At 39.7% G+C, this 15,480-nt stretch overlaps 1 protein-coding gene across 1 annotated transcript; it reads right to left on the minus strand.

Annotated features, from left to right (window-relative positions):
* Positions 1-1,673: 1,673 nt before the first annotated feature.
* LOC110049059 (uncharacterized) lies at positions 1,674-13,022 on the minus strand. The gene is made up of 7 exons (XM_089291401.1): positions 12,858-13,022; positions 11,506-12,003; positions 10,913-10,996; positions 7,393-7,621; positions 6,723-6,944; positions 5,158-5,712; positions 1,674-4,440 (listed from the first exon to the last, which is right to left on the minus strand). The coding sequence occupies exons 2-7, from the start codon at positions 11,995-11,997 to the stop codon at positions 3,347-3,349; spliced, it is 2,676 nt and encodes an 891-aa protein (XP_089147527.1). The 5' UTR covers positions 11,998-12,003; positions 12,858-13,022; the 3' UTR covers positions 1,674-3,346.
* Between the last annotated feature and the right edge of the window lie 2,458 nt (positions 13,023-15,480).

Below are 15,480 nucleotides of genomic sequence, written 5' to 3' on the forward strand. Positions count from 1 at the left end.
AGTTAAAAAAAATAGATATATACTGTTTCATGAATTAAGCCGTGTAAATAAGGGAGTAAAGCTTTAAGTACCAATGAGTTTTAAAATCGGTGTATGTTTTGTAACGTTGGCTAAAATAGACGACTTCCTAGTCTCCCGAGGGACTTTGTAGGTTTGAAAGAATAATACAGTCAAACCTGTATATAACGGCCCTGTCTATAGCAGTCACCCTGTGTATAACGGTCACTGAACAACTTCCCAAAAATCGTCCCTTATATTTACTGTTAAGTTGACCTGCATAATAGCGGTCACCTGTATATAACGGACTCGGTCACCCGTTAGACTTCCTGAATCCACAATTTTATTATCTTTTACCTGTATATAACGGTCACGAAATTGGGTTACGATTAACGAATAATGACAAGCTTTATTCATCAGCTCGTTAAATAGCAGCCACTAAGGCAGGGGTTTCACAAAAATACAAATATTAGTACTAAACACAACTACTAATACATGTCATCGCCTACGTCCAACACATGCTTGCGGCAGATAACATTTAAGTGCCGTCGCTTTCAAACAATAGTTAACTAGTGTAACTGTAACAACAAAACCGTGCCATACTGTTTTCACTTTCGTCATAGCTCCCAGATTATAACACTGTACTGTACTTATCAAGCTGACAGCGGCGGCTTTACACTGTATTAGGCTACTGTTTTGTAGACCAAGACAGCGCTCGGCATCAAATTTCTCTTCTATCAGCTTCCGATGCAGCCACTCACAGGAGACTTAAATCAAAGTATACTACACCTCCCTCAAAGTACACCACGGACATTTTATTGGCCTTTTTTATCGTGTTTATTGCGTTGCTGTTACTCGTTATTGTCATTAAAACGTAAATTGAGTGATTATTTGCTCATAAAAATGCTATTTATTGACTTCCAGGGGTGTTTAAAGGAAACCTGTGTACAGCGGTCACCCTGTATACAACGGTCACCTGGCCATTTCCCAAGGGTGGCCGTTATATACAGGTTTGACTGTATGCTATCCCGTATTTTAAGTTAAGAGCCCGTCTCACTCAATATACAGCACAATGAAATGCATGAAAATGCTCGGCGGAGAAAATTGCTGACCCCAAGTACCGTACATCAAGCGTGACCAAACTGTGCTTTTGGCTGTGAGCCAGACAATAACTACAGCTTATTAGTTTTACAACACTAACTTCAAGAAGCCATACGTTAGTCCATTTAAGCACTGCAGAATATCCGAAGACCCTTCTTGTTATTTTCCAAGTAACATCAAAATGATGTGATTATATCCTTATAATCCTAAAATCTGTCAGCGTCAATATTGGATTCGTCTATTGTTCTTAGCCTAACCGGCAGATACACGGGAAGTGTTTATTCTTTCATTGTTTCGAAGCCAAAAAACAACCGCCGGCCAAAATAACTAAATAATTTATTCGTTTTCGTTTTTTGGCCATTTAATGTGATAATTAAGGTATATTTGCTTTTATCGTTTTATGCTGGATGAAGAAACTCACTCCTTCTGGCCCATCCATTCTGAATAAAAGACATGACAGGTTTCAAGCTTCCGCTTTTTGAAGGATCAGGCAACAACCAGTTTCTTGTGTCTTGTCACGGACACAAGAAAATGTTAGAAAATTCAGTATCAATTAAATAATATTGATATTAAAATTAAAATAACAAGTTCAATTTATTGAATGATCGCATCAGGAAGCCTTGAGATATCTAAATTTTCTCTCGTGAGTATCACTTTTATTTTACTTTAATTCAACTTTACTTAAACTGATAAAAATTGTTAGAAATTTAATAAAGCATGAATCTAAAGAAGTCCTTCGTAGCGCGCACGGTTTCTTTGACAAATCTGCCCAAAAAAATTGCAGCAAAACGGCGATTTATATTCTATTTTATAGATATATAACAAACAGTATTTTGTTTCGCCAATAAAATAGTCTTTAGTTTGTTTTGTTCTCTGTTCAGTTCTTGCGAAGCGAAGATGTGACACTACTTGCTTTTGTTGTCAAAAACATTTTTACTTTAATACTTCCGGGTCAACTATAACTCTTCCCGCCTCGCTACTTTAACTTCATGTCACGTTTACTGTGCAAATATCGCATATTTGTACCCCACTTTTTTCGTAAATTCAGATATATTTAGATCCGTTCTATACCGCATCTGGCAATTTGAGAAACGACTCCCTCGCATGAGTTATCGTGCTCCATAGCGGTAGGCCTGCTGCCAGAACTTGTCCTTTTCGCTCAAATGTTGCGGTCCTGAGAAATGAGCGGCTCTTGCCGTGTAAGACAAAGTTGTTTTTTTCTGCTTTTTAGGAAGACTAACAGATGATTCTTGTGGCTTGTAAGGCGTTTGACCTGTAGAAACTTTCGACGACGCGCTTCCATCTTCACTACGTCGGTGCTGACCTCGGCGTTTCTTTGCGTCTCGAGTCCGTTGATGTTTTCTTCTGGAGAACATGAACGGAAAACATCCACCAAACAATATCAAGAAAAGAAGTATCCCAGGTTTTGTCATGTTGCTGCTGAGTGAGACTGTTTGTAGAGATCAAACTGAATCAAATGAATTATTTCCAACGGCTCCTATCTTTATGCCAGAGGGTGGTTACTTGATGTGAAGACTACAGCCTCGAATCAAACTTGTGTTGGAATCGCTGAAGCGATTCTCCCGGCCTAGTCTCGCCACAAACCTGCATTTGTTTTGAAACCTGTCAATAGAACTAAGGGATTATTACAATCATCAAATGTCTCGTGACACAAAGACATGATTTAATATTTATGAAAATGATATCACTGTCTGCGTTTTTCTAAGTTTAATAATTTCATGAATTTTCGAGGCGCAACAGTTCTACAGGAAATGACTTTTAAAATAGGTCTTATGCACGGTAGCCGCTACAAATTATTAATCACGTGATTTCTGAGAAGAAACGTTTTCAAATCGATAGATCTTCAACAGATAATCAAATCGATAGATCTTCAGCAGAATTTTTTTCACATACATTGTAAACCGACTTACGACATTACCGCTGTGAACGGCGCTGTAAAAAAAATACCTGCTTATGAGGCCTTTAACAAGTACATACAGATACACCGTTCTAGACTAATACGATATCATTATAATTGTCTATTGTCTAATATGATACTCGATGTGATTTAATTTTGGCACAGATGCTGGAATATTCAGGTAACCTGATTTTCTGTGAAATGTCGTCTTTGCTGTGTTGCCCCTTGGCAGACCTCCACATGCGTAACTTGCACCATTCGAAATCTGGTGCTATCCAGGATTGAAAGAGTTTTTCAAAGGATATCTATTCTGTTGCTCCAAGACACATATTAGCTGTCACGGACACAGTAACAAAACTTTCTCAGGTGTGGGTGTGAGGTCTTTATACAATCTGGCTGAGATCCGTAGATATTTATCCGGCTTATGTGTTCATTCACGAAAAAATGTCCCTCAGTGACTTTAACAGACGCCTCAAATATTCCGAAGCCTGGCTTTGTTCGAAATTTTACTTGATAACTGCATTCGCTGGGGCTTGACCTCGATGATGGCTGAAAAAGCGGCTTTCCGAAACCTAAGCCCATTCCGTTTTTAATTTCCCTAAACGTCTGTACTTTAACACTTGGCGCCTCCTGCCAAGCGCTTAAAATTTCATTCACTGTGAGTCTTGCACAAAGACGGCGTACTCTGGAGTCTTCCGCGAGTAATTTGTTAATGTGATCAGCGGCATGTAGAGCGCTCATGCGGACATGCGCGTGCGTCGTATTGAGAGGCAACCACTGGACACAAGGACAGAAATACTCCGGAATCTTAGCTTCTTGACATGTTCGGTTTTGATGAATTGTTGAAAAGAGGCTGGTGCCTCGAGTGAGTTCTGTTTGCGATGGGTCGGCAGGATACTTTAACACGTGCATAAAAGTTGCGTGTAAATCTAACGGGGTTATAATGATTTTCGTGTTCTGCTCGAAATTCTTCACTAATTGTGGATATCTTGCGCGGAAGCTAGCTGGAAGAGCGATGGATAGAAATGGCAACCGCTCTTCCAGTTTCCCCTGAATTGTTGATCGGAACTCGCCGGTTCGTGCACCATGGTCTCCCATAACGACAAACATGGTGTCATTTAAAAACCCGGCGTCTCGGATGGATTGAAAAAATTCAAAGAAGTCCTTAGCGGCGGCACCAAGAGGCATAATTGAGTCGTGATGACATAAACTACTCAGAAAAGTAAAGCCAAACTTCGGTGTCCTGGGATATGCTCTAAACAGGCTTTTTAGGTATTCCAGCTGAAGTGTGTGTTGAGGTTGTGAATTGAGACATTTCTCATGAAGTCCACTGTCAGAATTGTGTGGCACTGCTGACCAAAAGGGACGCGCATAATGGTCGCAAGGGGGCTCGCGGAAACCTTCGAGCCTCAAGTTGAAAGCACCTGAAAGAGGCAAAGTATAAAAGATAGCCATAACAAATTAGGTTGCAGGTTGAACTTTGCCATTGCACACAAATGCATGGAAGATGTAGATTGAGTTGCGCACGATGATGTTGAAACAGAAAGCGATTTCGCTTCTAAATCTGACTTACGTCATGTCTGGCGCAGCAATTTCAAGGGTGCACATTGATTGCAATGTCGTGTTGTTTGTCCGGGTAATAAGTCACATAATTATATGGCTAGCTCCGTGAGCGGGCAAGATGAATCAAATCCAGCGCTGTGATTGGCTATCCGAGCTTGCAAGATGGAGCTATCTTGCCCGCTCGGGACTACCGCCGTGTCCCGCAAGGAAAATTTCCCCGAAAGCCATATAATAAATCCTTTATTGACCAAGCTTGTTCGGTCAAGATGGCTGGATAGTGGCCTCGTTGTTGTTGTTGTTTTTTTTTTTTCGCGTTTATGGACCTCGACTCCGTCTCGGTCCAGAAACACGCAAAAAAAGAACTTGGCCAATATTCAGCCATCTTGACCTCACACTTGCTGAATAACCCATACTTTTTAAAAGGAAAATCGACCAGCCGCGCACACGTAAAAACTATTCAATTCGTCTGTGCACAAGCACGATAACGGCACGGTTTAACCTCATACCCAGGTCTCACTCGGTTTTGCCGTGGGAGATCTGGTGTCGAGATGAGACACAGAAAGAAATCATTTTCTTACCCATGGGTGGCGCATCTTCACTGAACAGCGTAACGTATCCATGCTCCTTTAACGCCTTAAAAATAAACGGCCACTCGTCCACGGTCCTCGCGCCGGCAAATCCAGTCCGCGCTTCGTGAAGTTTATTATTTTCTTCCACAGTCCTCCCGGTCAAAAGCGCTGTGAGCTGAGGCGTGGTCGCTTCGCCAACAAGAGAAAATCCTTTGAACATAAACGCTTGTAGCTCATCGCGAAGAAACTTGTAGGAGTCAGGCAACAGCCTCTGGAAAGTTGCCCGCGAAGTTTGATCTAGTCCCAAAATAATGATATTCAATGGTAAACCAGCTCTTTGACGAGCTTTTCGCTGCAAAACGGCAGGTTTTGGAATAACCTGTGCATGAAAATCAGTTTGAATCATTCCATTGGGAAATTCCGCACGGATTTGAATGAAGTCGTGGTTGGGTTTTAAAACAGGACCTTTGTATTTGAGGGACGTGGGTTTTCCTAAGTTAAACCCCCAGTCAAGTCCTTCCTGTCTATGTATGGTTTGGTAATAAATCGACTTTAAAGGAGCACCTGTGAAATAGAAGTGTTATAATTATCATTATTAGGTCATTCTATAGCCAACCTCCTTTTCTTTTTCTCCACAATTCTCTTTTGCAAAATCTGTGATACAAGAAACTTAAAACGCAGACGCAACTGGTAAGTACAGTACATACGAAGGACGTGAACTTGTGCAAATGTAAACGGCGCCTGAAGAATTCACACTTATGTCCAAGATTACACACTAATGAAATGTTTTCTCTTTATCATCGCAAAGTGTCATTTTCATATTACTTCATATTCGACAGAATTATTGGTGTTTTGGTGCCTTCTTACAAAAAAGGACACTTTGTGAAGCTTATCATGATAGGCGTGTGTCTTATATAATCCTGATCTCCCTGCTCGCCAGACTTCAATTCCCGCCTTTTCCGCCCGGTTTTTCGAATGCCCTGAGATAAGATTTGATGTTTCAACACGTTTTCTGCGACTGCTTAATAGTTTAAGATACCGTTTGACATTGTCTTAAGTTAGAAATGTTGGCCACATTAGTAAGAAAAAACCTAAATTAGTCATTGCACTTGCTATTATCGCAGTGGGACCCAACGGATCGTTTCGGTAAATTATCTGTTCGGAAAGCCTTTCTTCCCCTCCAATTTTCGTACGAGAATTGTCACCTCGAACTTTTGTGATACGAGAATTTTAATGCCTGCTGTTTTCAGAAGGATAAAAAATGTCTTTTTGGGTATCAAAAAAAGGTCAGTTATGATTTTCAGTAAGACAATAAGGCCTAAGGTTTTCGGGAAATGGACAAGACAAGCCCTAATAAATTCGAATAAATTCGAATAAATTCGAATAAATTCTCCTAGAATGACCGAGCAGATAAAGATTGTAAAGCGAAGCCTAACATTAACCTACAGAGCTTTAAAAGCACTCCAGATAACCTCATGATAAACAGCGTTTTAAAGCATTCGAGACAAAACTGTCGTTGGATGATATGCCCCTGTTCTCGTTCACAAGTTTGCAGCAGTTCACAGTTAACTCACCTCTATCATGATTCGTGACAACTTCCAGAGAACCGTCGAGGTATCTTGTAAAGAGTACTCCTTCTTTTTCACAGGTCATGGGAACCATGGTTAGGAAATACTGCATGGCATTTTTGTCAAAAGGATCGATGTCCGGAAGCCGGCAGCCTGCTTCAGTCGAACTGGACGACGACATTTTAGACCGCACCACGGCACATGAGAATACTTCTTTGGTAATAAATTCTAGACGAAGAAAAGATCAAGAAAAAGCTTAAGTCTGCATACGAGCCAAGCTGGAGCTAATCCCGGTTTCTGTAGCATGAAACGACTAGGAATATTTCTACTCCACCCTGGCTGAGATGCTAATCCACAGCAAGGTTACCCCCAGCATTAAGTTTGCCGGTACCCATTTATACACCTGGGTGGAGAGAGGCACTGTGAAAGTTAAGTGTATTGCCCAAGAACACAACGCAATGTCCCCGGCTAGGGCTCGAACCCAGTCCGCTCAATCCGGAGACGAGCGCATTAACCATGAGGCCATCGCGCCTTTTCAAGTGGCTATAAGGCTAAGATGAAAATACCACAAGCATAAAATAAAATCCCTGAAATCCTGGACCAGTAGCAAGATATGTGTATGTTTTAGAGCGGAAATGAAAAATTGCCTTCCCACGACAAATATACCGGTACTTACTAACTTTTTCCCTGAATTCAGCTTTCACGTACAATGTTGAGTTTGCCTCAGTGAAAAGATTCAAGTTCGATGCCAATGTATAAACGAATGTTGTTTTTTCTTTGAATTTGGAGATTGCTTGGCAACGTTCCCCAGCAAGTTCACAAGCTTTGACAGCGTCCTGTTCTGAGTAGAATACTTGAATAGGAGCGTCACTGCTACCGGTTCGTTTTGCATTTGTATGCTGCAACTGAGGGTGGAAAAGGGACAAACGTTAATGTACTGAGTGAAATACACTTAGTCTAATGTTACTCGCAATTAGGTCTATTGGCTGGTGCTTGAGTCCGGCTTCTTTGCCGTAACTTGATCTAAAGCCACTTAGCTGGCGCGTCTCTGAAGAGAACATGAAGAAACAGCTTGTTCAATCAACACTTGTTTTAATTTATGATAAATGTAAGGTAAATATTAAGTCTGCATACGAACCAGGTGGCCCATCATGCTGCCGCGTAACTCCGGTTACTGTGGCACGAAACAACCAGGAGTATTTCTACTTCCCCCTGGATGGTATGTTAGTTTATTGCAGGGTTACCCCCTGCATTAAGTTCGCCGGTACCATTTATACCCCTGGGTGGAGAGAGGCACTCTGAGAGTTAAGTGTCTTGCCCAAGAACACAATACAATGTCCTCCACCAGCGCTCAAACCCCGACCCCTCGATTCGGACTAACCATGAGACCACTGCGCCTCTACAAAAAATGATCAATGTTGGTAAATTCATGGCGGAAAGTTTTAACTATGCATTTCAACACGGATCACTTTCTATGTCTCAACGACAAGGTATTATTTCTTTAATCCCAAAAAAGAACAAGAACGCGGAATATTTAACAAATTGGAGACCAGTTTCGCTACTTAATGTTGACTACAAAATTGCGACCAAAACTATCGCCCTTCGCCTGGAAAAGATCTTGCCAAGCGTAATACATCCTTGTCAGTCCGGCTACGTAAAGGGTAGATTCATTGGAGAAAGTATCAGACTAATAGCAGACACAATGGACTTCACTAAAATTAAAAATATACCAGGTATAGCTGTTTTCTTAGATTTCGAGAAAGCTTTTGATTCAATTGAATGGGACTTTATCCAAAAATGCCTTGAGTCTTTCAACTTTGGACCAAATCTCCGGCAATGGATCAGCGTGTTCTATAAAGACATCTCTAGTTGTGTCATTAACAATGGCGTTGCCTCTAAACACTTCTACTTAGAACGCGGTGTCCGTCAGGGTTGTCCCCTTTCAGGCATACTCTTTGTTATCGCTATGGAGCTTCTTGCCCAAAGTATAAAACGGTCAAAAGACATCAAGGGCATACATATCCAGGGAAATGAAGAGGTCAAGCTCACACAGTATGCTGACGACACAACTGCCCTTCTTGCTGATGTCCAGTCAGTTTCTAATTTATTTGACTTACTCTCACTGTTTGAAAAGTGCTCTGGCCTAAAAATAAATCAGGCAAAATCAGAAATGCTATGGCTTGGCTCCATGCGCCATGGGAAAGACGCAATTTGCAACCTCCAAATCAGCGATGATCCCGTTTACGCGCTCGGTATGCATTTTACCTATAATATTGAATTGTCTCATAAGAAAAATTTCTTTGAAAAATTAGGATCCCTAAAGAAAACCTTAAGTGTCTCGTCCCGAAGAGACTTATCTGTATACGGTAGAATAAATATTGTTAAAACGTTAGCCCTCTCCAAACTTGTATTCATCTCCAGTGTTATGGAGACTCCAAACAACTTTGCAACAGAGGTCAATAAAATAGTGTTCGATTTTATCTGGAAGCAAAAACCCGCCAAAATAAAAAAGACAACCCTCATCAAGAAGAAATCGGATGGCGGTCTTGGCATGAAAGATTTTGTACTTTTCGATAAGACTTTGAAACTAACTTGGGTAAAACGGCTGTGCTCAGACTCAGATGCACCGTGGAAGTATATTCCAAAATCGTTTCTCTCTACTGTCGGCGGTACTGAGATCTTTCAATGTAATTATGACTACAACTTTCTTGATCTTAATGGCCATCTTCCTGAATTTTACAAACAAATTATTCATCATTGGCAAGAAATCGTGTCTACGACACCTCACAGCAAGACCGAGATACTGTCTCAGGCAATCTGGAACAACAAATTCATTACGATTGACAAAAAATGGTATATCTACCTCATTGGCACCGAGCAGGTATAAAGCAAATTTCAGACCTTTTTGACGAGCATGAAAATTGCTTCCTGCCTTTCCTTTCCTTGCGCAATAAATACATGCTAAATTTTAACTTTTTACAATATTATAGTCTTTTATCAGCGATCCCTCAAAGTTGGAAAAAGCTCCTTCACGTTAATTCTGGCGACTCTACTACACCCCCGCCGCCAATCTGTACTATAACGTGCAAGATGTTATACGACAAACTGTTAACCTTAGAAAATCTTCCTCCTCCCACTTCAGAAAAAAAAACTCTTATCATACGGCATCGCAAAAGAGAATCTAAATAAAATTTATCTTCTGCCTTTCACAGCTACAAAAGAAGTTACATTGGCAATGTTTCAGCACAAAATTATACACAACATTTTAGCCACGAACAGTATATTATACAAAATGAACAAGGTTGCCTCCCCATCCTGCCCTTTCTGTCCCTCTGATAGTCAAAACATACGTCATTTGTTTATTAGCTGCCCGCAAGCGTCTTCCTTTTGGTGTAAGTTCCAAAGTTGGTATTCTACCGTAAGTAACGCGAGTTTACTTCTCTCCAAGCCAGAGGTATTATTTGGAATTACTCGTCCTTGTACTCACCGTTTGACCCTCAACCACCTCATAATACTAGGCAAATACTTTCTTTATATCAACGCTCTAAATGATACTATGTTCGTTTTCAGCGACTTCATCTCATTAGTGCAGGATAAAATCGAGATAGAAAAATATATTGCTGCCACGTTGAATGGCGAAAGGGAATTTCAACAGAAGTGGAAATTCCTTCTCACCATTTAAGGCGTTTCCCTTAGTAATTAGTTGCAAGGTCTTTGTTTCCCTTTTTTTGTTTGTTTTGTTGTTGTTGTTGTTTTTTTTTTTCTATAATTACATTGTATTGTAACTCCTTAAGTAACGTAATGTGTAAGTCATAATAAGCAATTAATGTGTATTGTAAGTAAGTAACGTAATGCCAAGTATTGTAAATAGGTGTTTTTTTTTATGTATTGTAAGTGACGTTTGTAAGACAGTAAAAGCATTAGAAATAATAAAAAAAAAAAAAAAAAATGATCAATGCTCTAGGCATATTAGAAACAGCTTTCTTAATTATGCGACTAGAAAACGCATAAATGAGATTGCAAAGCAATAATTGCTACCAAGAGTTACACATCACTGCTCAGTCTCCAGCGATTCACCCTTTCTTTGCGTGTGATTTGTAAAACAGTGACTTCCTCCTTTATGCTCAAGTACCAGAGATATACCTTTCAACAAGTCTTTCAAAGTAGGTGATAGCAAAGACATTTAAATCACTCACCTCAATATAGTCCTCTAAATCCGTGTCTTGGAAAAGACTCTGGTGGGCATGATCATGGCCCGCTTGTGATGTCGCCACCTCTGTCTAGTAAAGAAAAGGCAATCTCAGCGCACCTCTTTATCGATAGCTTAAGAAAGTTTTGCTGGCGTAGAATGAATCAGATACACTCCATAAATTGAATCCTTATACGGCGAAGACGACGGATGAAACGATTCTTCTAGCTTTTTCCTTTAGTAAGCCGTCCTTCTACTCCCATGTTTTTTTATGTTCACTCAAACGAGATGGAGGCTAACTCGATAACCTCGCGATTCTATTAGCCTCTATGCACAAACTTTAGACCATTGTCACCTTTAGTTGTTATATATGTATCTTTTTTTCTTTTTTTATGCTAATATTGTAATTTTAAAACTGTTAATGCAAAATAAAGTGAAGTTAAGTTGAAGTTGAAGTTGATGCGAAAGGAACACAAGTTATATCTGTGTAAAACAGAGGAAGCAGGCTGTCGCTTCAAGTTTTCTTAATATCCAGCACACGTACGATTACAAACCGAATTCGGCTCCACTCCGCTCTTTTACCATTACTAATTTTCTCACCTTGCTAATAATTCCATTTCGCATTGGCAACCTTCCAGTTCTGGCAATAAATTGTTTGTATTCTTTGGTAGCTGGGCCACGATCTTCTTTCCTTAACATCGTTTGATAGACTTGACTTACATGATTCTCAAGTTGGTCCCAAACGGGGCTGTAATGAACCGTCCTTAAGCTTCGAGTTGGTTTGGACCGTTTCCGTTTGGTCCATCTTTGTCCAGACTTCGAATGATCCAAAACCTCTGGATTAGCTTTTGACTGCCAGGCAGCTTTCGGGAAGGACTTTTGATTAAAGCTTATTCTCTTTCTCAGGAACGTTAGTTCAAATGTATTTAACTTGAACTCGTTATCTTGCCATTTCCACGAGCACAGCAGCAGGTTGATAAAAGCCAGTATCAGCACAAGGACGATGATGAGACAACTGCGTCGGCGAAAACGAGTCATGCGCAATGAGGGACACTTCATATCGGCTATTAAGATGTTTTGCAGGTATCTCATTTAGTTCTGCCCTCAAACAAAGAAACAAAATATCAAGTAATTGCTTTGTAAGCATGCCTAAACTCAAATCTATTGACATTTAGAGGGATTTAATAAGAGTGGGCTTATTGGACTTGCCTCCAGCCGACCATTCTTATTATACATAAATTGCTTTTAAATAGTGTACTCTTTTATCGCCGAACCTTGTCAGCCGGTTCGCTCACTGGTTACTAATATAAATTGCTAGCACTGAAGGAAAAACAAAATAACTATCAACTCTTCTTGAACCAAAGTTATAAGATCTATTGTGTGATCTAGTGTTGCTAGATCATCCCATATATAAAAATATATATTTCAGCGTAAAATAATTCCATCTCTTTTTTCGTTTTGTCTTCTTCGGTGGTAACGATTTTCCGGTAGGAAGGAAGAAAACCGTGCGGCCAAGTTAACACAGAGACGATAAGGAGTTTAAGAAAACCACGAAGGCAACGGCGACGGGAACGCCGCTAAACAAAAGGTTTAACGAGCAGAACAATGGCTGTGCACGTGCGTTATAATTCTGGGTACATTTCTTTGCCGTCCTCTGCACAACAACAACTTGAAATGACCAAATTCTGCGTTGTCTGGAAATCGTGAACCACGACGACTAATTTTTCTAGATTTTTGTTTCAAATTTATCGATCACCGCATGTGTCCCAGATTTAGCTCTGTGATAGTTTTGACTTCAATAAACAATAAGGTAAATGGGCCTTTGGAGTACCGCGAGATTCGTAGGTAAAATATAAAATCATTTTTAATCGACGTGGTTACTTAAACTCCTTATTTAAACTTAGCACCTGTTTTAGTAAATAAATCTGTAGATGAAGTTAGTTATTCTCTACCTGTGCTGATGAGAATGGCCAGCGTGAGTCGAAAATGGAATCTTCAGCAGAAGATAGAGCCAGTTGAGCCAGAATTACAACATTGCCGTCGTAGAGTCCGTTAACATCGCTTTTCAGTGAAATACAGTGGAAAATGGCCACGCTATATTTGCTTTTGATGAATTATACAGAATCATTAATAATAACGCGAGAAAATGAGAAGCCAGCTGTGTCAACAGGGAAAGACGTGTAACGTGACGAAAGAAGCTGTCTTTCGTTGATCTTGAGAAATGCCTCACATGGGCAAATGTTAATGGTCAGCGCCGGATTACAATTAGCCTGTTCCGAGAGCGAAATTAGTCGCTGATTGCTCGCTTCCAAAAAAACTTAACATATATATGCTTTTTTTTCATAAACGTAAAATACTCGGCATTACTTTTAAAATAATTAATTTCCCTCCTTGCATTATTTTGTAAAAGGTTGAGCAGTCTTCTTTACTTTCTTAGCTGTATATAGTAAGTTCCGATAGACATGGCAACGGGCTAAAGGTTTATGATTCGACAAACCTAACGGTATTCTTGCAGATTACTTAAAAGTATTGAATTATTTGGGTTCTTTATGTGATGTATTTTTCAGGGATTTATTTAATTCTTTTGACTCAATACACACTGTTTTGCACTAAAAATATGAAATAGAGCGGTTGTATAATATTGAAAAGATTTGGTAATATGTTTATGAAATGATAACGTGGGAAAATGATAATAAGGTCTGTGTGAATAAAGACGACATTCTGACATCAGGGTGAAACTGGACTACGATATAAAATTAACTTCCCTGATTTGTTAATCTTTCTCATAGAGGATGATTTTTTTAAATTGATATCTGCTGCAGAAACTCCGAGCTATGATAGTTTTAATGTTAATCGATGTACAATTTATTTAATGAACATTTGCCTTAAGAGAGTTCAGATCTGATATCTGCACATATTTACGACTTCAGTCTCTTGATGCCAAAATAAGCAAGAAAACCAGCTAAAACTTCAACTAAGTATGCTTCACGTTGCTTAGCAACTACACTGACCAATGACATCGGCACAGCCGGAACTCTGACAACCTCGTCCCCAGGGTCTTCTTTCACTTTCCAAAATGGCGCCAATTTGAAAAGTTGCCAATGCACTAAATTCCATACTGTTCATTTGCAAAATCCAAGAGAGTATGACTGTGTATCAGGCGCTCGCGCGAGTAAATAGCTGGAGCGGTGATCGAAAGCGAAAATGCGCGCGTGGGCGCAAACACGCAAGGAATAAAAAGAAATTTCGACACTGATGCGGTTAGTTATAGGATGCCAGCCACCATTGCTGTCTCAGCTTACCTGCCAAAACTACATGTACACACAAAAAACAAATTTGTACAGATTATAATTAAATCTTTAATTTGGGAAATAAAAACCAACAGAAAAGAATCAGTTTGTTTTAAAGACTCGAGCATGCGGTGAAAACCTGTTAGTTTTATTAATTTTAAGGGAAAACAAACAGAATGGCACTAGCTGATTCAGTCTGACTTGTTTCCTTGATTCACTTGTAATTAGCCTTCAAGAATACAAAACATTTATCACTTTTCGTTTTCGCGTCATGTCGCAATTCCTCCTTTATCAACAAAGTTCATTTTTTCACCCAATCACAAAAAACTTGTTATTTGTTTTAGCTTGTCAAATGTTTAAAAGTCAGAACATCTGTTCTGTTCGCATCATTAAGTTGCAGTAGTTTCTAAGCGCTCGGCTATTGTGTTTTGTTTTGTTGTAGCAATAATGTGAGTTCGCGCGCTTCTCTCGAGACAAAACAAAAGAAATGGCCAACCTAAACAGCGTGAATTTTTTCAGGTAGCTTTGTATGGCTTCTCACTTTATGATCAACAGAAAAACAGCGGCCTTTTACGATCCTATGAAAAGAAGTGTCACAGCTCATCATATCCGTATGTATCCAATGTTTAACATGGGAAGCATAAGTGCTGTTGGTACAAAACTACATCACAAAGATGTCCCGATTAGGGGCAGAAAAATGCACAGTTTTGTTCAGAACGTTGAGCTTCAAAGAAATTTGTCTTTAGTGAGTCCAGGTGGATTTTTGTTCCGTTTAAACAAAGATTCACACAAAGATGAAGGAGTTCAGTCACACCGGCAGAGGAATATTAAACGAGATAAAAAGCGAATCCACGACAAAACAAGCCAAGAAGAGTTTTTGTCAAGTGTGGTTAGTTACGATCAACGAGACGTATCTTCAATTATCCAGAACAGCATTTTACAGAGAAGGAATCTCGCCCTTAAATCTGCAAGCAGACTGCAAGAGCTGCGAGTCGAAGGCGCTAATAAATTTTTGTTGAAAGGTGATAATCTACAAAACAAACGCGTAGATGCTTTGTCGATTGATTTTAAGGCAAGAAAAGACGGGGTTAACCTTTTGCCACGACTGAGAAAACCCCAAACTATGAAAGACATCGATATAAAAAGAAGACGAAAGTTAACGGATTTGAAAACACGGTATTCCCCGCTATCTATCAACAGTAATCAGATATTGCTAAGGCAACCAGAAGTCTCCATAATGAAAGAACTTGATAACTATCCGGAAAAACAGAGAACAGAGACTAAT

Source organism: Orbicella faveolata, unplaced genomic scaffold (assembly GCF_042242905.1).
Source record: "Orbicella faveolata isolate gen_17 unplaced genomic scaffold, um_ofav_v1 contig_24, whole genome shotgun sequence".
Lineage (NCBI taxonomy): Eukaryota > Metazoa > Cnidaria > Anthozoa > Scleractinia > Merulinidae > Orbicella > Orbicella faveolata.